General features: G+C 32.5%; 3 protein-coding genes across 4 annotated transcripts in view; 2 read left to right on the top strand and 1 right to left on the bottom strand.

The window, feature by feature from the left end:
• Positions 1–14,756, top strand: part of LOC108735692 (zwei Ig domain protein zig-8) — a 202,207-nt gene extending 187,451 nt beyond the window's left edge. Inside the window, exons 6-7 of one of the 2 annotated variants that reach the window (XM_018467771.1) lie at positions 6,273–6,420; positions 14,640–14,756. In XM_018467771.1, the coding sequence (XP_018323273.1) occupies positions 6,273–6,337 (65 nt within the window). In that variant the 3' untranslated portion in view covers positions 6,338–6,420; positions 14,640–14,756. Of the gene's footprint in view, positions 1–6,272; positions 6,421–9,265; positions 9,340–14,639 lie in introns of those variants that run through there. The other variant, XM_018467770.2, reaches the window with a different exon arrangement.
• Positions 2,510–19,726, bottom strand: LOC108735697 (zwei Ig domain protein zig-8). Its single transcript, XM_018467778.1, has 3 exons — positions 19,496–19,726; positions 14,663–14,962; positions 2,510–3,190 (listed from the first exon to the last, which is right to left on the bottom strand). The coding sequence occupies exons 1-3, from the start codon at positions 19,695–19,697 to the stop codon at positions 3,090–3,092; spliced, it is 603 nt and encodes a 200-aa protein (XP_018323280.1). The 5' UTR covers positions 19,698–19,726; the 3' UTR covers positions 2,510–3,089.
• LOC108735695 lies at positions 14,782–16,218 on the top strand. Its single transcript, XM_018467776.1, has 4 exons — positions 14,782–14,866; positions 15,347–15,439; positions 15,579–15,656; positions 15,783–16,218. The coding sequence occupies exons 2-4, from the start codon at positions 15,348–15,350 to the stop codon at positions 16,045–16,047; spliced, it is 435 nt and encodes a 144-aa protein (XP_018323278.1). The 5' UTR covers positions 14,782–14,866; position 15,347; the 3' UTR covers positions 16,048–16,218.
• Positions 19,727–23,125: the final 3,399 nt, after the last annotated feature.

Here is a 23,125-nt window from a genome sequence, read left to right as displayed (position 1 = left end):
GTAAAAATGCTGTTCAAGCCAGAAAGAAATTGACTGATGTGTATGGAGAAGGTGTGTTGACAGTACGCCAGTGCCAGAACTGGTTCGCTAAATTTCGATCCGGCAATTTTGATGTCGAAGATGCACCACGTAAGAGAAGGCCGGTTGAAGCTGATAAAGACGCGATAAAGGCATTAGTTGATGTGAACCGGCGAATAACAACACGTGAGATCGGAAAGAAATTGACTGACGTGTATGGAGAAGGTGTGTTGACAGTACGCCAGTGCCAGAACTGGTTCGCTAAATTTCGATCCGGCAATTTTGATGACGAAGATGCACCACGTTCGGGAAGGCCGGTTGAAGCTGATAAAGACGCGATAAAGGCATTGGTTGATGTGAACCGGCGAATAACAACACGTGAGATCGGATNAATGAAAAGACAATCATTTACGGACTATTCGAATTGCATGGTGACAATTGAAGAGTGAGCAACATTGTTGAGCAATAAATATTAGGAAGGCAGTTAGAAGGATGTACGTTATTACCGCTACTTATTAACTTGTTATTTGTATAGACAGGACTGCTATAGGGATGCTTAGATTTATGAATGATGTACCAGGATTAGCATCTAGCAAGGAAGAGTTAGAATTAGCTATAAATAAACTGCAAGTGGTATTTATAGCAGAGTATGGTATGAAAAATTTCTGATAAATTGCTGTTACCTAGAATCTAGATTCTTTTGTGGAATCTCTGTTATAATTAAAGAAAATACTACTTTCCAGTGGTAATAATTGCAGTGATATTGACGATTATAGTTTGTGGATGTATGGACTTAACTACCCCCGGAAGTTTAATAAATAGGTTGTGAATATCGGAGCCGTACAAACCGCCCTGTGCGACCTGTTGTTAATAATTAATGGTAAGAGATAAACGTTTGCAGTATGTTATTATTTGTATACATGCGACGTAAATATAGCTAAACAGGTTCCTATAACAATGCCATAAATCAATTTCCTAGTTCCAAAACCATCAGGGTACATAAAAATAGAATTCGCTCATCACCTCTTTAAATAGTTTTTTATTGTCCATAATCTATATTATGAATTAAGGTCGGGAAAACCGACACAGAATTAAAAATAAATATTAAAGATTTAGTCATCTTCGTGTCCTTTTGTTCTAACATATAATTAGAACTAATAATACATATAAAAATAGAAGATTTAAAACTGAAAAAGTTAGAAGATTCCCGATATTTAAAAGTCAGATAGTTCTGATTGGAAAAGGTAGAGATATAAAAGAAAGAGTAGCACAGGATCGGGTCAGTTTTGACGAAAAAGGATTAACTTTTTGCTTGTGATCGTAATTTAGAAATTCAAAAATGATTACTAAAAGGATATGCATGGTTCCGTATGAGTATAAAACGTGGACGATGGGCGTTGCAGAATAGAAGCATTAGAGATATAGACTTGTAAGAGAATGTAAAAAACGCCGTGGATAGAAAAGGTTAGAAATGAGAACGTATTAGAAAAAGAAGGAAGATAAAGGGCGCTTTGGAAGCAATAAATAAACGAGGTAGACTGGTAGGACACCTTCTCAACAATACAGGACTAGTTACAGACAGGAGTTAAAGTAAACCTAGATTAGATTACTGTTCGCAAATAGTTTGAGATGTTTGAGAAATGCGAAGGTTGTTTCATTGTAGGAAGAAATCGAGGTGATGCTTGTCCAACCAATCTTCGTGTGAAGACCTTATGATAATGATGTCGTTTTAATTGGATGCTATGGAAACTTGAAAGTAGCTTGAAAAAACAGAACGTGAGAATGGATTTTGATTGAATCCATCGGAGAAAGGAAAAGAAAAATAAATACCTACCCTAGTCAAGTAAACAAATCAACAAAAGAACAGGAGCATTCTTTGTAATTTGGGTTTTTACGATTGGAAAACTTTCTCACTAGTTGGAGGCAGCATTCCTTTTTCTCTGGTACAACTGTTACATATGTAGCAAAGGATAAAAGAGAATAGAAAATTGTTACAACGAGTAAACATTCCAGGCGCAATTGACTCTGTATTTTTCTTACTTCACAGACGTCAATTATCGTAGTCTCACATACATTTTAATTGCAAATAAAATAATAAAAGAACAATATAATTTTAAGTACAGTAGAATCCGCTTATAATGACACCGAAGGGAAATGACAAACACGTTTAATTAAGCGGGTGTCATACAAAGCACAGTCTTAGAAAACAAACAACTTTCCATTTTGGTTAGTTATTTAGTTAGAGAAAACTACAAATTGTATCTATTTATTAACAGAAAAAGAAAAAGAACGATGAATTGTAATATCAATATACATAAGAAGGGTCAGAAAAATGAGCGAAAATGTTATTATTAATCATTTGGGTCACTATAGCCGGATATGATTTCTTTAAAATCAGTCATAATAAACGAAATGTCATTTTAAACGGAGTCATTATATCCAAACTTTCCTATACAGAATTTAATATGAAAATCAAACTTAACACTGCAATTACTTCATATTAAGCGGTCGGTCAATATAAGCGGAGTCATAATAAATGAATTCCACTGTACCTATAACCCGGTAGGGATTAAAATTGAAATCAAGTAGGGTCGTGTCCTTATCGCCTTTAGTCCCTTCTAACACAGGGTTCGGTATATTTTAAGGTAATGTTGATATAATCAGGGCATAACGAGTAACCAAAACATTGAAAATTGTGAGTGATTTGCAAAGTCTACAGTCACAAACTGTACAGTGATTTCTCGAATTCGATTACCATCCAGTATTATCATATAAACACTAACACTAAATTTTTATAGTCACTAGAAGTTCGTCCAAAAACCAGCATTGTGAGCCCCCAGTCGTAATCACAATCAACACAATAATTAATAGTGTTAGCACCACAAAAATATAGTATACTTTTAATTTATTTACACTGACTATTATATTATTATAGTATTTCTTTTTATCACCAAACGTTATTTTTTTTTCTTTTAGTTAGGTAGGTAGTTCACTCTTGCGAACAAAATTGTTACCTTGTGGAGTTGTACCGAGTGTTTTTTTACGTTCTGCGGTAGTAATTAGTATAATAATCATCTTGAAACTAACACTAAAATTGATGAAAAACTGGTGAGTAACATCAAGTGACTTTGAAGGTCTCCCCTACTTGTTTGCATTGCTGCAGGATGCTCACCTGAAACCAAAACTTTCTATTACTTTTGTTAATCTTTTTCAATTTAATTCTTGTGAACGACTTGTGTTTTTATTCTTTGATTTTACCAACAAAAAGAAAAAATTCTGTAGGGTTTTCAATCAGATGCATTTTAAAATATATCTAATTAATTATTTTACGTCATAGTTTGTGGTTTGTGTGAGTAAAAATGTTTTCTAACAGTTGTTGTAGTTACATTACTAGAGTTACAATATTTGGTGTATGTTGGGTTGTCGTCTATATGTTATATCACAAATTGTACTTTAATTATATAAAAATATATAAATTAGCACTTCTTACTGCATGTATACGGCAAATAAAATTAAGAGTGAATCTTAATTTAGGTAGATGCTATTATTATTTTCAAAATGATTTTCTTGTATTTCAATTTATCAAACCGCTTCACCAACATTTCTATACGTCCTTAGAAAATAGTGTGAAGTTTTGTCATCAGAATGTACTAAAATTGCTGAGTTTACTTCATTATTAATGTTGAGCTTTCTTCCTCTAAAGTCAATGGTCTCTTGAGGCCAGATCGGGAGTATATGGTGGAGAATCCTGTTCACAAAAAACTGCATCTCTTTTAGGAACACCAGAAATGTGCATGTATTAATACTCTGTTGCATTCTAAATCATAATCTATCAGCAAAATTCTTGTGGAATTCAGCTTTGCCAAGCTTTGACGCTGTCGCTCTGTTGACTCCTTTTTCGATGGCGAATCATGATAAACAACTATGATTTAGTTAACTGTAACCAAGAATCTAAAAATTTTCATATGTTGGTCTTTACAAAGGAATAAAATAATGAATAACTCGTTCTTGTTTTTGAACATATTTGGACCCTGCTATGTATTACGTGATTAAAATGATCAGTAGCGAGTAGGTACATCTTATTTAGCTGGAGAGACGTGAAAATGTATCTTTTTTATATATATAACGTGGGTGATTTTGAGAATTTTTTGTAGGTCGAGTGCCGAATTATGAACTTAATACCTTTGTCATAAATTCGTAAGACGAAATTTCTAATCGAGTGGAGCAGCAACAAGAGTAAGAGCAAGGCATAAGGTCCTTAATCCCTCTCAATTAAGCATCAATGTAGAATCTGAAGTACCGCCGTTCGTTTTACATGAAAGGGCTTTTAGTTTGGGAGCGCTTCTCCTACCCCCGTCCCCGGAATAGAATTCAATTTCCATCGGTTGAATGCGGAAACGACAAACGTATAATAATAGCCGAACTGGAATCGATTTAATCGGGATTTTAATCAGGGAACGCAATAAACAGTTACCTAGAGCTCATATCTTCGTTTTTCGGACTGGCGGTGGGCCGTCGACGACGTCGTCGGCGTCGCTACCGCCGGGCGCTTAGGTTAATGAGACAGAACGGAATGGCTTCTTCCGTTCAACTGTGAAAACAGTTATAGGAAAACACTTAGGCCGATCCATTTCACTCTTTAATGCACCATTGCCGAGGTACGAAGATAAGTAAATTGTGCATTAGGTAGGCATCGGATTGGATATTGCGTCTTTATAAGGGCCGACGCTGAAATATTAACCGATTTCGTCCATTATACGTATTAAATCGAAAAAGGGTTAGTCAATTTATTTATTAACCCAACAGAATAAGTAGATACTCAAGTCTTTTAGTCTAATTTTTCTCCCTTGCTGGGGCGGTTCTGAAAGGCTCCATGGTTATCGTAATTTTTAACGAACTTTTCGAAATATATAAAAAGGAAAATTTCAATAAAAGACAGCCAAATCTCATCTTAAATCAGGATATTTTAAGCTTAACAAATAGAGTAGTGACTACTGGAAGTCAGTCCTTAAATTGTCTGGAAATTACCTAACAAAGTGCCACCCTTTCTCCTCTGATTTTCATTGGGGAAGATAATACAAAGGATACTTAAAAAAAGGCTGCCAAATTTCAACTTTTAGTATAAATAATAGTAACCCGAACCCGCAAGCGGTCAAAGTTTGAAACGGGAAAACATATTGACTTTTCCGGGGAGTAGACATTGAACTTTTATACCCCGCGAACAACTTCACTTACAAAATTGGGTCTGACACACTCTCTTGAAGTAAATTTCATACTCTACATTCAAAAAGTGCCTCATTAAAAATTCACCTAACTCCAGCCGTTTTCACTATATCAGCCCTCAAGTAATAAACTGTTTCTTCACAAACACCTAATAATCTTGTAAATCTAAAGATAGAATTACAGTATTTTATCTCATAATAAGATAATGAATGAACAAGAATGCGTCTATAGTATATAGTCCCTGTCGTTTTGTTACTACCCTTCGGGAGTCCGTCAATAAGATCGAAAATTTGCCATCGCTATAATCGTAGCGTCGTTATAAACGACAAATGTATGTCACACAGTATAAAAAGATTTTGCGTGTATTTTATTAGGTTTATTTCAACCAAGTACATAAAGCACCACCGTAAAGCAAATTGCTGCCCTCAGGCGAGAAAGGGGTGCATAATTGACCTGAGTGCAATGCCGGGGTTGCGAAGCGGACCCTTTGGCCTTTAAGGGAAGCTAGAATCGCTCCTGTCTAATCGCAAATTATGCCTCACACTTCCTTTACAGAGAGAAGTACATATTACATCTTTAGATATATGAGGCTTAATTTTTTGTTGTGCCTTTTTAATGTTAACAAATTTTCTTTTTCCTTAAACAATTTTTTATCTTTGTAAGTTGTAGGTGTATGGAAATGTATTTTATGTTTGTATTATCGTAATAAGATATATTTTGCTGGAAACAAGTTTATTATTACACTTGATAACGTTTTTTGCTTCGTATTATATCTCAGTAAAAGATAGTAACTTCCTGACCGCCAAAGGAGAAACGGACAATCGTCATTCTGAAAAATTGGTCGTGAAATAATAATAAGTGTCAGTATTAACCTCAGAACATCGTCATTATTTAACATAATCGTAACATATTGTAGTTAGAAATAACGATTAGTGTCACATATTTAATAATAAAGCCTTAATTTTTTGTGTTATTAATAAACGAATGTAAAATAAAAAAAGCAATTCGTGACGTGTGTTGTATTGATTTAGTTGATGGGTGTCACATGATGGTACGTTCCAGCCAAGGATTAGTTAGTTACACTTTGCTCACTTAAATCAACGAAAATCTTCTATGCAACAACAGGGAAATGCAAGGAAAAGTTTGGAGTTTAATTGAAATGAATGGGAAAACTGTTAGGTAAGTGATAATTACTTATACTCTTTATATATATTGTCCTCTCCTTGTTGTAATTACTAACTGAAGAAGGTACTTACCTAATTACTTAACTGAAATAAAAAAAACTACGGTCTTCGACTTGATTATATTGGGGATGAATAAATAGTTTATGAATATTCAAATAAAAATTTGGCTGAGTCCAGTATGTACTATATATCGTTGGAAACCTTATGATGGAAGCTTTCGGATGAAGAATATCTCAATGGTCTGAGATAAGGGAGAGGGAATATATGAGGGAATGAATGTTCAGAAAGATGACTGCGCAATGTAACAAACTCCTTTTGTGGTAGATGTGCTTAGAATCATAATATTCCTGTAGGAAATGACAACATGAACGAAGTAAATGTTGTTTAGGTGTTTTTAGCTTCATCTGCGACCCTTGAAGTAAACCTCATCCGAAAGCGCTTATGAGCTTTCCAACGACGCGTGACCTTAAAAATTCAAATGCAGGTTTTTCTAGGGTTGATAGTAACATGAATTTAAAAGCGAAATATGTTTAACTAACTAATTTATTATGTTCAAGTCATTTTTACACGTACTGTACAAATTAAACATATAAACATTGTAGACGATAACAGAATATATTTACAGTTACTATTTAGTAATAAAAATATTGAAATACACTACCCACCCTTGGAGTAATAAGAAAAGTTAATTTTAAATTAAACTATTTTGCCTAATCTGAGTACGCAGTATTTCAATATTTTTATCATAAATAATTTGTAATACAAGTCCAAAATTGTATGCATTTCTCAAAGCAACCCTTAGGTAAGGGCTAAGTATTATTTTTATTAAAAAGGGTGAAGTAAAAAGTTTTCAAAGTTGCTAGGTAGGTAATTCATCAAACGAATTTATACTCAGTTTCTACGAGTTTAAAATAACAAATTGTAATTGATAAATAATTGTTGTTTAAATGCGTAATTTTGAACTTGCCTTCTCAAATATGGATGACCCTGCAGGGTCAACTCACTTACATTTAATAATATATTTACATTTACGATTTGAAAATAGGTATCTACTACTTTTAGGGTAAAGGTGTTTTTGAATCAAAACATTATTTGATTAGAAATTTACAATGTCACTAGCTTTGCCATGCACCACTCTTTTCAAGCCTTAAAGAAATTTGATATTAATTAAATGAATTTAAATATACTTACAGAAATTAATTTATAGAATACGTCACTGTACATAACAGTTTTAATAAATTGTATCACATATCTTTTTACTAATTTCTAAGCGTTTCAATAATAATCAACTAAAATACGATACGGTTTTGATTAGATCTTTTAAATATTTCACGAAAATACCTTAGTAAGTATCAAACGACAGCAAATTTAAATTAAGGGATGTGTGGGAATATTACAGGATATTAAATAATTCATGAAATAAAATAAAAGCATTTGGTTTTGTTTCACTATTTTTTATTTAATTCTCTAACATATTTTTCGGCTGTTATGCCATTATCAAAGAGTTATACTGTAAACTAACTTAAATGAGTAAATTTCTCCTTTTAAATGGAACGAACTACCTAGATATTATTGATATTAATAGTTTAGAGTATAACTCTTTGATAATGGCATAACAGCCGAAACATATGTTAGAGAATTAAATAAAAAATAGTGAAACGAAACCAAGTGCTTTTATTTTATTTCATGAATTATTTGAATAATGTTTCACCAAGAGCTAAGCCAAGTTACAATGAATATTATTACAGGATATTAATTGTTAAACGAAAAATTGGAAGTTAAAATGATACTATTAATTATATCTGTGCGTTTACAAAATTCACAATACACCTAAACGCGATTTGAAGTTTCATTTTTCTTGTAGTTGTCCAAATTAATGAAAATCTGTACTAATTGGAATGCAAAGAGAAAATCCAGCTCGACATAATTACAGTTTCTCTAGTTATTTATTCTTCGTGTAATGTTCTCTTTGAGATAGTGAACATTAATTCAGTTTTAATTATTATTGCTGCGGCGGTGTTGTGCAAGGGAGCGGGGTCGTCGATGATTAGAACGCCTTTAAGGTATTATAGGGGGTTTTTGAAAATGCGCCGCATATAAACGGCCTTGTTAACTTATAATTACTGGAAAAACTGCTGAACGGTAGAATTTTTCATGAAAACGGGCTGGTTATTAAGTTATTGTTTCGGAAAATGCTTGCGTAAACGGGAAGGGCCATCGAAGCGGCCTCGTAATTGCCCCTATATATTTTCCCGATTGGTCTGCATTTGGCACGCTATCTCTTTCGACAGTTTAATAATGAATTAACAATTAATCCCTCCCAGAGGAATTAACGGTCCCATAATTCTCGCCAGGAAAAAATCCTCCAGCAATTACGTCTCTTAACATCGAAAGAAAAATTATAAACGAAAGAAATGTTTGAGAAAGTTTTTTATAAGTAAATTAAGTTTCTAACAACCCGCAAAATAAAATATAAATAGACGTCATATTGGGAGGCTCCAGTTCGTGTATTTAAAATTCAATTTGAAGTCTTTTGGAACTAATGATAGGAGCATTTGTTTACAAAAGCATTAATTTCAAAATAGGACGTTTATCTATCTGAAATATTGTTAACATTACTTTTGTTTGATTTATTTCTCTTTCGGCGTTCGGATGTTACAATTGCATCAGTTAATTTTCGATGATTGGGCCCTGTTTTTTCGTTAATGACGTGTGATGTTCCTTAAAGGGTATTTTCTTAATGGAGAGAGCCTCCTGGTACCTACCAATCAATCAATTACTACATAGACATGGGTTTGATTTCCAATCAGTTAGTTTAATTGTCAATTTGTTTCAAACAGGACGATCAATATTGCTCGTCAACCACGCTGGGACGAATGGGTTTCCGGCAAACTAATCTCCATAAATTGAGNCATATTATGTAGTTTGTTTTAAACAGTATTAAATTTCATGAATAACGTTATTTTCTTTTTTTGTAGTTACATTAAGTTACATTACTAGGGTTGTAATATTTGGTGTATGTTGGGTTGCCGTCTATATATTATACTACAAAATGTGGTTTAATTATAAAAAACTATATCAATTAGGATTCCTTACTGGATGTATAGGGAAAGAGTATATTTTAGTGATGAAAATTCATCAATTCACTCTAAAATGTGATTTACTCCTCAATTACATCCTTCGTTTTAAATTGTCCTCCACCACATTTTCAATAAAAATTTTTATAATTGCTGGTAACATTTGTGAAGATACCATGAATTTTACATTTCGACATTAAAGTTTGATCCTTCTTGTTTGCGAAAAAGGTCGCACAAAAGCTCATTTCTTTGACTTATTTTTAAGAAAATTGAATCAGCAGAAAGCAATTACAGTTCCTAATCCTTTGTGCGTGTACAATTAATTACTAATTAATAAATAAAAAAAACATCATGAAAGTCATAAAGAAATAGGCCAGATAGGTTAGGCAGGACATCTTATCAGACATTAATGGCTAATTAGAGGCATACCGAAAACCGAAACAGGATTTAAGAGGGGTAGAATTAGTCCTAATAGAGTACTGTTTCTGGTGATGGAAATTGTGGAATAGTTAGAGATGTGCAAAATGGTTTTTTAAAAGTATTTAAATACAAAATGCAATTACTTTTTTGATTTGTTATTTCAAATGTAAAATACAAAATAGATTTTCCTTTTGTATTTTAAATGCTAAATGCAAAATACATATTTTCAAAATACCTCTTTCAAATAATATTTTTTGAGAAAGCCTTGCAGGCATTTGATCATTTTGCACTGTATCACCAGCAGCGAAGTATGATTCATATTTTTCTGTTTGAAGTGGTTGAGGTGTAGTTTTTCTATCTTTATGTTATAGTTTTTTCAGTTCAGCCACAAAAACTTCTTCTATATGCTTCCTTATTTGTCTTAGTTACCCTTTTTAATTGGAAAAAAGACAGTGGTGATAAAATAGTTTGCTTAGCGTGAAAGATCAGAGCCAAAATAGGGTTGCAAATAATAATTGATGTTAAATTACCATCAATCATTTTATATCAAAATATTTACAACCCCATTTTGTTTCTAATCTTTTACACATTGTAATAAAAGAAAGAAATGGAATAAATAGTTTCTTTAGCTTTGAGTTCATCTAATAAGTGAAGTTTTTCGAATTGTTTTCTAGGAATTTTGGATTATAAGCATTCATTAGCACACCACAATATCTTGTAGTTTTCAGTTTTACACAGTTGGCATATATCAATTGGATATTGTTTTGGGGGTTGTTTTGTCGTCGTTCATAGAATTTCGCAGTTCCTTCCTGATTTGGCAGGTGCTAATATAAATTTGGACCTTCAAAATTCTATGGACCATGACATTGAACCCGGAAAACAATATCTATCCAATATTTTAGATTATCCATTTCAAAGGAGTTTAGAATTTTTTTTGGTTTCTTCAGTTAAATTTTTAAGCTTCTAATACCTTCAATAGCTAATGTTAACAACTTTCATAAATCATTTTATATAATGTTTGATCGGTGATACTAGCAAAACATTTGAAGGCAAAAATGTATTTTGCATTTTACTAATATGAAATACATTTGGATAAGTATTTTAAATAAAATACAAAATGCTTTTCTCATAAAAAGTATTTAAATGCAAGTTAAAAATTGGTATTTTTTATTCTGTATTTGCATTTTAAATGCAAGTATTTCAAATAAATCACATCTCTGGGAATAGTACGTGTATACTGAAAGTTAACAGTTTTCTTTATAAATTACAATTATTCTGTTTGTAATCCTTTTCAGCCCCGGAAGAATATAAAAGTATTGTTAGAATCTTCACTGCGCCTTCATTTAAAATTCGTAGAAAATGTTAAAGGAAACAATTTGTCAAAAACCTTACGTAGGAGCAGTCCACATACGTTATTAGAGTAAAACATGTTCCTTACAGAACTATTTGAAACGCGCTCAAAATGTACGGTTGCTTCCTCGTAAGACAACAAGCTTACGGAATTTAATTTAAAAGTTGTGTAGCAACGGAAAACACCCCTTCCGTCCTTCCACCCGCTCAAACCCTCAAAGGATAATAATTTTATTAAGTATGAAAATACTCTTAATTAATATTAAAGTTGAAAATGACGTTGATGGTAATATTAGTTGTTACAAAGTTAATATACAATAATAAGATCAAAGTTTAATAAATTCTATCAACAGGATAATGCTGGGATGAGTAAAATAGGATTATTTACAATAGTTGACACGTTAAGATAGTAGAAAAACTAATAATTTTTCTTTGTTTGATGAAATCACTTCGTTGTTCTGCAAAATATTTTTTAAAAGTATAAATTTGTTGAAGCAGTCGAAAAATTGATTTGGACCAATTATAATTTTGTAAGCTTCATGAAAACAAAGATTTTTAATAGGTTTTTATTATTAGAGTGACGTTTTATCTCCAAACGAGGAAGATTTTTTTTGTATTTAATGTTAGTTATAAAAATGCAAAAGGTTTTCAACGAAGATGTCCTTAAAAATTTTGTTAATTAATTAATTATTTCCACGCAACATGTTGTGGTTTGTTCAAGAATAGTGTAGAGTTTCATGTAGAAGAGTTATTTTTGTGAGAAATATTGTTTTCTAACTTTCTTTGTAGTTACACTATTAGTTGTAGTATTTGCTGTATGTTCGGTTGTCTATATCTTACAGTGGAAGTTATAAATTAATTAAAATATCACGAATAACGTTATTTTTGTGAGAAAAAATGAAAAATGTTTATCCTTATAGTGACGTCAATAGAGTTGTAATTTTTGGTGTATGTTGGGTTGCCGTCTATATATTATACTACAAAATGTAGTTTAATTGTAGAAAATGGTATAAATTAGGGTCCCTCACGATAGGTTTATGGTAATATATGTTTCAATGATGAATATTTATTAATCCTCTATAGTGTAATCTTAACTATAGCTTGATTATTGCATTTGCTTTAAATTGTCCCGGCGCCTCCACCAAAATTTTCATTAAAATCTTTTTAATAATTGCTGATAATGTTTTTTATCTTCATGAATGTCTTACTTTGGGCATTAAAACGATACTTCTTACAATAAAGATTAACTAGTAGTTCGTAATTAGTAACTTATTACTTTATCAGCAACTCCAACTAAAAATATGTAAAAATATTGCAAAATTATTATTAATTAATTAATTATTTCTACGTCATATTATGTAGTTTGTTTTAAACAGTATTAAATTTCATGAATAACGTTATTTTCTTTTTTTGTAGTTACATTAAGTTACATTACTAGGGTTGTAATATTTGGTGTATGTTGGGTTGCCGTCTATATATTATACTACAAAATGTGGTTTAATTATAAAAAACTATATCAATTAGGATTCCTTACTGGATGTATAGGGAAAGAGTATATTTTAGTGATGAAAATTCATCAATTCACTCTAAAATGTGATTTACTCCTCAATTACATCCTTCGTTTTAAATTGTCCTCCACCACATTTTCAATAAAAATTTTTATAATTGCTGGTAACATTTGTGAAGATACCATGAATTTTACATTTCGACATTAAAGTTTGATCCTTCTTGTTTGCGAAAAAGGTCGCACAAAAGCTCATTTCTTTGACTTATTTTTAAGAAAATTGAATCAGCAGAAAGCAATTACAGTTCCTAATCCTTTGTGCGTGTACAATTAATTACTAATTAATTAATTATTTCCACGCAATATGTTGTGGTTTGTTCAAGAATAGTGTAGAGTTTCATGTATAAGAGTTATTTTTGTGAGAAATAGTGTTTTCTAACTTTCTTTGTAGTTACACTATTAGTTGTAATATTTGCTGTATGTTCGGTTGTCTATATCTTGCATTGCAAATTATAAATTAGTTAAAAAAAACAATTATGTATCTAAATTGGCATCCCCAGCTACATTTATATGAAAACATGTTGTAAGTATTAAGATTCATCAATCTGTTTCAATTAAATCTAAATTACAGCTCAATTAATGCTTTAGTTCTAAACTACCCGGCGCCTTCACCAAAATTTTCAGTCAAATTTTTAATAATTCCTGATAACGTTTCTTTAACTTGTTACATTAAGTTACATTACTAGGGTTGTAATATTTGGTGTATGTTGGGTTGCCGTCTATATATTATACTACAAAATGTAGTTTAATTGTAGAAAATGGTATAAATTAGGGTCCCTCACGATAGGTTTATGGTAATATATGTTTCAATGATGAATATTTATTAATCCTCTATAGTGTAATCTTAACTATAGCTTGATTATTGCATTTGCTTTAAATTGTCCCGGCGCCTCCACCAAAATTTTCATTAAAATCTTTTTAATAATTGCTGATAATGTTTTTTATCTTCATGAATGTCTTACTTTGGGCATTAAAACGATACTTCTTACAATAAAGATTAACTAGTAGTTCGTAATTAGTAACTTATTACTTTATCAGCAACTCCAACTAAAAATATGTAAAAATATTGCAAAATTATTATTAATTAATTAATTATTTCTACGTCATATTATGTAGTTTGTTTTAAACAGTATTAAATTTCATGAATAACGTTATTTTCTTTTTTTGTAGTTACATTAAGTTACATTACTAGGGTTGTAATATTTGGTGTATGTTGGGTTGCCGTCTATATATTATACTACAAAATGTGGTTTAATTATAAAAAACTATATCAATTAGGATTCCTTACTGGATGTATAGGGAAAGAGTATATTTTAGTGATGANTGTTAAATTTCACGAAAAACGTTATTTTCATGAAGAAAAATGTTTTTTAACTTTTTTTATAGTTACATTACTAGAGTTGTAATATTTGGTGTATGTTGGGTTGTCGTCTATATGTTATATTACAAATTGTGCTTTAATTACAAAAAAGAATAAAAATTAGTATTCCTAACTGCATGTATATGAAAAAAATATATTTTAAAGAATATAATTCATTAATCTACCTCTATGAAATCTGAATTACAGCTCAGTTACAGTTATTTTAAATTGCCCCGGCGCCTTCACCAAAATTTTAAATAACTTTTGCTGACGTTTGTTTGACTTTAAAAGTATCTTGTTTTCGGCTACAAAATAATTATATATAACAACTAAATACTTTTTTGGCAACTTAAAATAAAATAAGAATATTTCTTTAGTTTGTTTGAAAATAGTATCAAGTTTTAGGTCACTTTAAGTAGCTAATGGCTATACTTTGGTTTCAGATAATAATAAATCAAACATTTACCATTAAGTACGTGGACAATGGTGAATGCAGGACTGGCGTTGGACGGCTGACAAGTGTAATTTCCAGAGTCGGACAGCAAAGCCTTGGTGATAAGTAGCTTGCTCGTGGTGCCCGCTTCTGTCTTTTCCGTTTCTAAACTAATTCCACCCCTGGGCGAGTCAAAATCGACTTTGGATGATCCATGATACCACAGGACTGATGATGGTGGGTTTGAGTGGACGTTCACAGAACATGTCAGCGATATTGTGCTTCCTTTTTTGACAAACACTTCAGTTGGACCTGTTATAGCTGCTTGAGCATCTGAAACAATTTAAGGCAAAATTCTAACATCTGGGAAAAGATATTTAGTAAAGATAATATTTAAACAAATTCATACTGTAGACTTTTGCAATTTTATTTAAAAAATTCCCTTACAGATATTTAGATTAAAAATGTTCAGTCTTAGCAATGCAAAAATTTTATATATGGAAACATATTTTCCAGAAATAACTTGCTAAAAGCATAAAGGCATAAAATATTTTGTAGGTACTGTTTCCCTTAAAATTCTTTGTAACATTCACGAAAAAAGTAAAGTGCAAACAGCATTTTGAATAAAAAATTTAGCATTACTTGGAGTACATGAGAAATGGTTTAATGCATTATTATTTTCTATTGTTTTGTTTAACTTTCTTTCATTCCTTTCAGGATGGATCACTACAGGACCATCACCAACGCCAGGATCATCAGGATTATCTTTCAATCGTGGAACTGGGACTCGCCAGGACTACAGGACCATAGGTAAAACGATTGAAAATTATATTTTGATAATTAATAAACAGTTTGCTTATTTTATTATAAATAGAAGTGATTTTATTTTCCTTAGGCAATAAGTTTTGACTTTATTAACGAATAATTCAACTTTTTTTATTCCTTTCAGAGTCAACACTACAGGACCATCACCAACGCCAGGATCATCAGGATATCTTATCACCAAGATCACCAGGATCGTAGAACGGTAAGTAAAAACGTTATGAAAATACCTTTCAGTAGTTATTTAACTCAATTTTTGTTTCTAATCAAATAGTAATCTTTAATCTTATTAATTAACAACAAATAATTAATTTTTCTCTTTTATTTTCAGCGTCGGGAATTCCGGCAGTGTCGTCGAACCACCGGGAGTGTCTTCGCCCCGTCATCCATTCGTGGGGACTGGAAACTCCGGGGTTGGAAGGGGGAAGTCCTGGAACATCGGAATCCTGGAACATCAGGGTTCTGGAACATCGAGGGCTTGGATGGTAAGAACTTCGACGTATCGGAACTTCGGGACTTCGAAGTATGGGGCATCGAAACATCAAAGACTCGGTATAATATACCGAATCTTTGGTTTTTCGTGTCCGATACTTTGAAATCCTTAAATTTCGATATGTCGAAATTCTTACGATCCACAGCCCTCAATGAACTGGAACTCTGAATGCTCCAGGACTCCGATGTTCTGGGGGACAACCTCCGACCCAAGACCCGGAGCCTCCGGGACTCACAAAAGTTAACGCACTAGTCCGCCAATTTTTTTCAGCATTTTTTGTCACTTTTTAATATATAAATAAAACATATAATATATATATATCCTCCTTTATTTCTTTTCCGTGTGGGGTTGGGGTATGGTGTGTGGGGTTTCGGGGGTTGAGGTGTGGGGTTTGGGGTACAGGTGTGGGGATTGGGGTACAGATGTTGGATTCAGGGTTGGGGTCTAGGGTTTTGTGTGTGGGGGTTAGGTGATGGAGATTGGGAAGGGGTTTTGCGCTGGGTGTTTTGTGTAATTTTTGTAGGAGGTGTTATGTCCATTATCAGACATACCACCCCCTACAAAATTACACAAAACACCCACACGCATGTGGGGTTGTGCGTAGGATTGTAGGGGGAAGTGAGGCGTGTAGGATATTGTGTGTGGGGTGCTTTGTGTAATTTTTTAGGGAGTATTGTATATTGCAATTATATACATTACACCCCTATAAAATTAGACAAAACACCCACACAAATGAGGAGTTCTGCATAGGATTGTATGGGGAAGCGAGTTGTGTTAGGATATTATGTATGGGGTGCTTTATAATGGGTGCATTGTGTAATTTTATAGAGAGTAGTGTATATTAGAATTATATACATTACAGCCCTATAAAATTAGACAAGACAACCACACAAATGTGGGGTGGTGTGTAGAGTTATAAGATGAACTGTGGTGTGTATGATGTATGGGGTGCTTTATATTGGGTGCTTTGTGTAATTTTTTAGGGAGTGTTGTACATTACAATTATATGCATCACACACCTATAGTATTACACACAGCACCCTCATGAAGAAGGGCCATGTGAGTAGGGTGATTGTGAGAGTGTTTTGCGTAATTTTGAGGGTTTGTTGTGTATTATTTAATTAATTTATTTAATTAATTAATTTAATTATAAAAGCGAATAACACATAACGGTTCCTACAAAAGTGCACAAAATACCCACACAAAATGGATATGACTTGATGATAGGGTGATTTATGTAAATTTGAAAGGATTGGAATGAAAAGTGTGTTGTGTGTATGTGTGTAGGGGGTAAATAAATTACAACAAGTTTATAATAAAAAATACAAGAAAGATAAATACAATAGCACATGCAAGTAATATAAACAATACACAAGAAATAATCAATCTAAAATATAAAGTGTTTTGTGGAACTTTGTCGAGGGTGTTACTATGTATTATACTTATAAAAACGTACATATTTTACATAACACCCCCTACAATATTGCACAATTTATGGAAGGTGGTTGGTGTAAAATGTGTAAGTTAAGTGTAGAAATTGAAGTGTAGTTATATAAGGGTAAGTGTATGTGTCTTGGGTAACATTTACGGTAAAAAAATACAAGAAAAATAAATACAATGACGCATGCAAGTATGATAAATAATATACAAAAAGTGAATAATTTAAAATATAAAGTGTTTTGTGCAGTTTTGTTGGGGGTGTGTTGTGTATTATACTTACAAAAAAAAAAATAGATTAATAAAAAGGTAAAATACATTACACTCCCTACAAAATTGCACAAGTGTATTTATATAAGGGTAAATGTGAGTGTCTTGTGTAACACCTACGTGTGTAAGGGGTAAGTAAATTGCAAAGTGTAATAAGTTTACAATAAAAAAATACAAACGAAATAAATGCGATAGCACATGCAAATGTGATAAATTAATTGTTGATATACAACAAATAAATAATAAATATCACTTAAATTATAAACTAAATCTATACAACGATCAAATTGAATCAGACAAACAAATAAATAAATAAATAACAACGAATTTGAAGCATACAAATCGAAATTTAATTAAACAATAAATGCACTAAATAATAATATGTAAAAACAGAAATTTTTATAGTTCACTTCGTTACCCTTTAATTAACTATCTGTAAATGAAGTTTAATCTTATGTGCCCACTTGAAAACCCAAGAAATCAGTTGTTGGTTAATTGAATACTATAAATTACATATATAATTAATTGTAACAGCCGCAGAATTTAACAAATTAGGTATTCATGGTGCTGCAAGCTGACAATGTTGTTTCAACTAACTGACTGATGCGAATACAAGAACAGTTTGTACAGTAAGAGATTATGCTGGCAATTAATATAGGACAAACGCTCATGAGTCCAGATTATACGGCTGGTTCGGGAGACTACGGCTGGGAATTGAGGGACAATTCCCCGATTGGGGTACAGANAAATAATATACAAAAAGTGAATAATTTAAAATATAAAGTGTTTTGTGCAGTTTTGTTGGGGGTGTGTTGTGTATTATACTTACAAAAAAAAAAATAGATTAATAAAAAGGTAAAATACATTACACTCCCTACAAAATTGCACAAGTGTATTTATATAAGGGTAAATGTGAGTGTCTTGTTTAACACCTACGTGTGTAAGGGGTAAGTAAATTGCAAAGTGTAATAAGTTTACAATAAAAAAATACAAACGAAATAAATGCGATAGCACATGCAAATGTGATAAATTAATTGTTGATATACAACAAATAAATAATAAATATCACTTAAATTATAAACTAAATCTATACAACGATCAAATTGAATCAGACAAACAAATAAATAAATAAATAACAACGAATTTGAAGCATACAAATCGAAATTTAATTAAACAATAAATGCACTAAATAATAATATGTAAAAACAGAAATTTTTATAGTTCACTTCGTTACCCTTTAATTAACTATCTGTAAATGAAGTTTAATCTTATGTGCCCACTTGAAAACCCAAGAAATCAGTTGTTGGTTAATTGAATACTATAAATTACATATATAATTAATTGTAACAGCCGCAGAATTTAACAAATTAGGTATTCATGGTGCTGCAAGCTGACAATGTTGTTTCAACTAACTGACTGATGCGAATACAAGAACAGTTTGTACAGTAAGAGATTATGCTGGCAATTAATATAGGACAAACGCTCATGAGTCCAGATTATACGGCTGGTTCGGGAGACTACGGCTGGGAATTGAGGGACAATTCCCCAATGCATTTGGCCCTACACCCGACTAGAATTTCAATAGATTGATTATGAATTACTACACGTTCTCATTAACGATTACAACAACTAAAAAAGAATCTAAATATCCGTGGGTCTGAATTACTTTTCAATAAATTCGTATTATAAAAGTACAATAAAAAGATATCTACTGCAAGTGAACTATAAAAAGATCGGATTTAACAATATTAAAACTAAATTAAAAGGCACAAGTCGCTTACAATAATGATCAGAAAAAAGCAACAACAACAGCACCGATGACTATGTTGGAAAAGAATTTATACCTTCGACGTGGAGTTCCACCCTCATGTTGATTTTTGGTTCGGTGTTGACTTGACACTCGTAAATCCCAGAGTCCCGCCTCTGTACGTACTCGATCTGGAGATCCCAATCGTCGCTGTTTTCTGGATGATGGACGCTAAACCTACCATCTCCAGTATACGTGTGGATGCTTGAAGTCAGAATATGCAAGTCCCGCTTCCTCATCCAGGAAATCTAAATAAAAGAAACAACTTTTTTTATACGAATTCACGAATGTAGACGTTACTTTGCGACGCTATAGCTCGTTTAGTTGAAGAAGAATCTAAAATCCGTGATAACAGTTGGAAAGAACAAGCAGTAGTGAATACTGCGATCTAATTGAATTTTCAAAATTAAATATCTAATAGTGCCAAATAGGCACATGAAATATTCAAATTCATCGGATTTCACAAATGTAGAGGTTACTTTGCGACGCTGCAGCTCGTAAAGTTAAACATGAATATAAAATCCGTGATAACAGTTGAAAAGAGCATGCATTAATGTATACTAGGCCCTCATTCAATTTTCAAAATTCAAAATCTGACAGTGCCAAAAATGGCCGTCAAAGTTTGAATTTTATACGAATTCACCAATGTAGACGTTACTTTGCGACGCTGTAGCTCGTTTAGTTAAACATGAATGTGAAATCCGTGATAACAGTTGAAAAGAGCATGCATTAATGTATACTCGGCCCTAATTTAATTTTCAAAATTCAAAATCTGACAGTGCCAAAAATGGCCGTCAAAGTTTGAATTTTATACGAATTCACCAATGTAGACGTTACTTTGCGACGCTGTAGCTCGTTTAGTTAAACATGAATGTGAAATCCGTGATAACAGTTGAAAAGAGCATGCATTAATGTATACTCGGCCCTAATTTAATTTTCAAAATTCAAAATCTGACAGTGCCAAAAATGGCCGTCAAAGTTTGAATTTTATACGAATTCACCAATGTAGACGTTACTTTGCGACGCTGTAGCTCGTTTAGTTAAACATGAATGTGAAATCCGTGATAACAGTTGAAAAGAGCATGCATTAATGTATACTCGGCCCTAATTTAATTTTCAAAATTCAAAATCTGACAGTGCCAAAAATGGCCGTCAAAGTTTGAATTTTATACGAATTCACCAATGTAGACGTTACTTTGCGACGCTGTAGCTCGTTTAGTTAAACATGAATGTGAAATCCGTGATAACAGTTGAAAAGAGCATGCATTAATGTATACTCGGCCCTAATTTAATTTTCAAAATTCAAAATCTGACAGTGCCAAAAATGGCCGTCAAAGTTTGAATTTTATACGAATTCACCAATGTAGACGTTACTTTGCGACGCTGTAGCTCGTTTAGTTAAACATGAATGTGAAATCCGTGATAACAGTTGAAAAGAGCATGCATTAATGTATACTCGGCCCTAATTTAATTTTCAAAATTCAAAATCTGACAGTGCCAAAAATGGCCGTCAAAGTTTGAATTTTATACGAATTCACCAATGTAGACGTTACTTTGCGACGCTGTAGCTCGTTTAGTTAAACATGAATGTGAAATCCGTGATAACAGTTGAAAAGAGCATGCATTAATGTATACTCGGCCCTAATTTAATTTTCAAAATTCAAAATCTGACAGTGCCAAAAATGGCCGTCAAAGTTTGAATTTTATACGAATTCACCAATGTAGACGTTACTTTGCGACGCTGTAGCTCGTTTAGTTAAACATGAATGTGAAATCCGTGATAACAGTTGAAAAGAGCATGCATTAATGTATACTCGGCCCTAATTTAATTTTCAAAATTCAAAATCTGACAGTGCCAAAAATGGCCGTCAAAGTTTGAATTTTATACGAATTCACCAATGTAGACGTTACTTTGCGACGCTGTAGCTCGTTTAGTTAAACATGAATGTGAAATCCGTGATAACAGTTGAAAAGAGCATGCATTAATGTATACTCGGCCCTAATTTAATTTTCAAAATTCAAAATCTGACAGTGCCAAAAATGGCCGTCAAAGTTTGAATTTTATACGAATTCACCAATGTAGACGTTACTTTGCGACGCTGTAGCTCGTTTAGTTAAACATGAATGTGAAATCCGTGATAACAGTTGAAAAGAGCATGCATTAATGTATACTCGGCCCTAATTTAATTTTCAAAATTCAAAATCTGACAGTGCCAAAAATGGCCGTCAAAGTTTGAATTTTATACGAATTCACCAATGTAGACGTTACTTTGCGACGCTGTAGCTCGTTTAGTTAAACATGAATGTAAAATCCGTGATAACAGTTGAAAAGAGCATGCATTAATGTATACTCGGCCCTAATTTAATTTTCAAAATTCAAAATCTGACAGTGCCAAAAATGGCCGTCAAAGTTTGAATTTTATACGAATTCAACAATGTAGACGTTACTTTGCGACGCTGTAGCTCGTTTACTTGAACATGAATGTGAAATCCGTGATAACAGCGGAAAAGAGCATGCATTAATGTATACTCGGCCCTAATTTAATTTTCAAAATTCAAAATCTGACAGTGCCAAAAATGGACGTGAAAGGTTGAATTTTATACGAATTCATCAATGTAGATGTTACTTTGCGACGCTGTAGCTCGTTTAGTTGAAGAAGAATCTAAAATCCCTGATAACAGTTGGAAAGACCATACAATAGTGTATACTGCGACTTCATTGAATTTTCAAAATTAAATATCTAATAGTGCCAAAAAGGCACGCGAAATAAACAAATTCATCGGATTTCACAAATGTAGAGGTTATTTTGCGACGCTGTAGCTCGTTTAGTTGAACATGAATGTGAAATCCGTGATAACAGGGGAAAAGAGCATGCATTAATGTATACTCGGCCTTAATTTAATTTTCAAAATTCAAAGTCTGACAGTGCCAAAAATGGCCGTCAAAGTTTGAATTTTATACGAATTCACCAATGTAGACGTTACTTTGCGACGCTGTAGCTCGTTTAGTTAAACATGAATGTGAAATCCGTGATAACAGTTGAAAAGAGCATGCATTAATGTATACTCGGCCCTAATTTAATTTTCAAAATTCAAAATCTGACAGTGCCAAAAATGGCCGTCAAAGTTTGAATTTTATACGAATTCACCAATGTAGACGTTACTTTGCGACGCTGTAGCTCGTTTAGTTAAACATGAATGTGAAATCCGTGATAACAGTTGAAAAGAGCATGCATTAATGTATACTCGGCCCTAATTTAATTTTCAAAATTCAAAATCTGACAGTGCCAAAAATGGCCGTCAAAGTTTGAATTTTATACGAATTCACCAATGTAGACGTTACTTTGCGACGCTGTAGCTCGTTTAGTTAAACATGAATGTGAAATCCGTGATAACAGTTGAAAAGAGCATGCATTAATGTATACTCGGCCCTAATTTAATTTTCAAAATTCAAAATCTGACAGTGCCAAAAATGGCCGTCAAAGTTTGAATTTTATACGAATTCACCAATGTAGACGTTACTTTGCGACGCTGTAGCTCGTTTAGTTAAACATGAATGTGAAATCCGTGATAACAGTTGAAAAGAGCATGCATTAATGTATACTCGGCCCTAATTTAATTTTCAAAATTCAAAATCTGACAGTGCCAAAAATGGCCGTCAAAGTTT

Source organism: Agrilus planipennis, unplaced genomic scaffold (genome assembly GCF_000699045.2).
Source record: "Agrilus planipennis isolate EAB-ADULT unplaced genomic scaffold, Apla_2.0 scaffold86, whole genome shotgun sequence".
NCBI lineage: Eukaryota > Metazoa > Arthropoda > Insecta > Coleoptera > Buprestidae > Agrilus > Agrilus planipennis.
Note: the sequence above shows the minus strand (reverse complement) of the source record. Positions and strands in the feature narration are given on the sequence as shown.

What these genes read in the sequence shown, in the direction of transcription:
- LOC108735697 (XM_018467778.1), bottom strand. Translation starts at nt 19,697, where the DNA reads ATGAGGAAGCGGGACTTGCATATTCTGACTTCAAGCATCCACACGTAT. An exon ending in GGTGGAACTCCACGTCGAAG is followed by an intron (nt 14,963 to 19,495) that starts GTATAAATTCTT and finishes AAATTGTTTCAG; the next exon opens with ATGCTCAAGCAGCTATAACA. An exon ending in CATTGTCCACGTACTTAATG is followed by an intron (nt 3,191 to 14,662) that starts GTAAATGTTTGA and finishes TTTTGGTTTCAG; the next exon opens with GTGAGCATCCTGCAGCAATG.
- LOC108735695 (XM_018467776.1), top strand. Translation starts at nt 15,348, where the DNA reads ATGGATCACTACAGGACCATCACCAACGCCAGGATCATCAGGATTATC. An exon ending in CCAGGACTACAGGACCATAG is followed by an intron (nt 15,440 to 15,578) that starts GTAAAACGATTG and finishes TATTCCTTTCAG; the next exon opens with AGTCAACACTACAGGACCAT. An exon ending in ATCACCAGGATCGTAGAACG is followed by an intron (nt 15,657 to 15,782) that starts GTAAGTAAAAAC and finishes TTTTATTTTCAG; the next exon opens with CGTCGGGAATTCCGGCAGTG.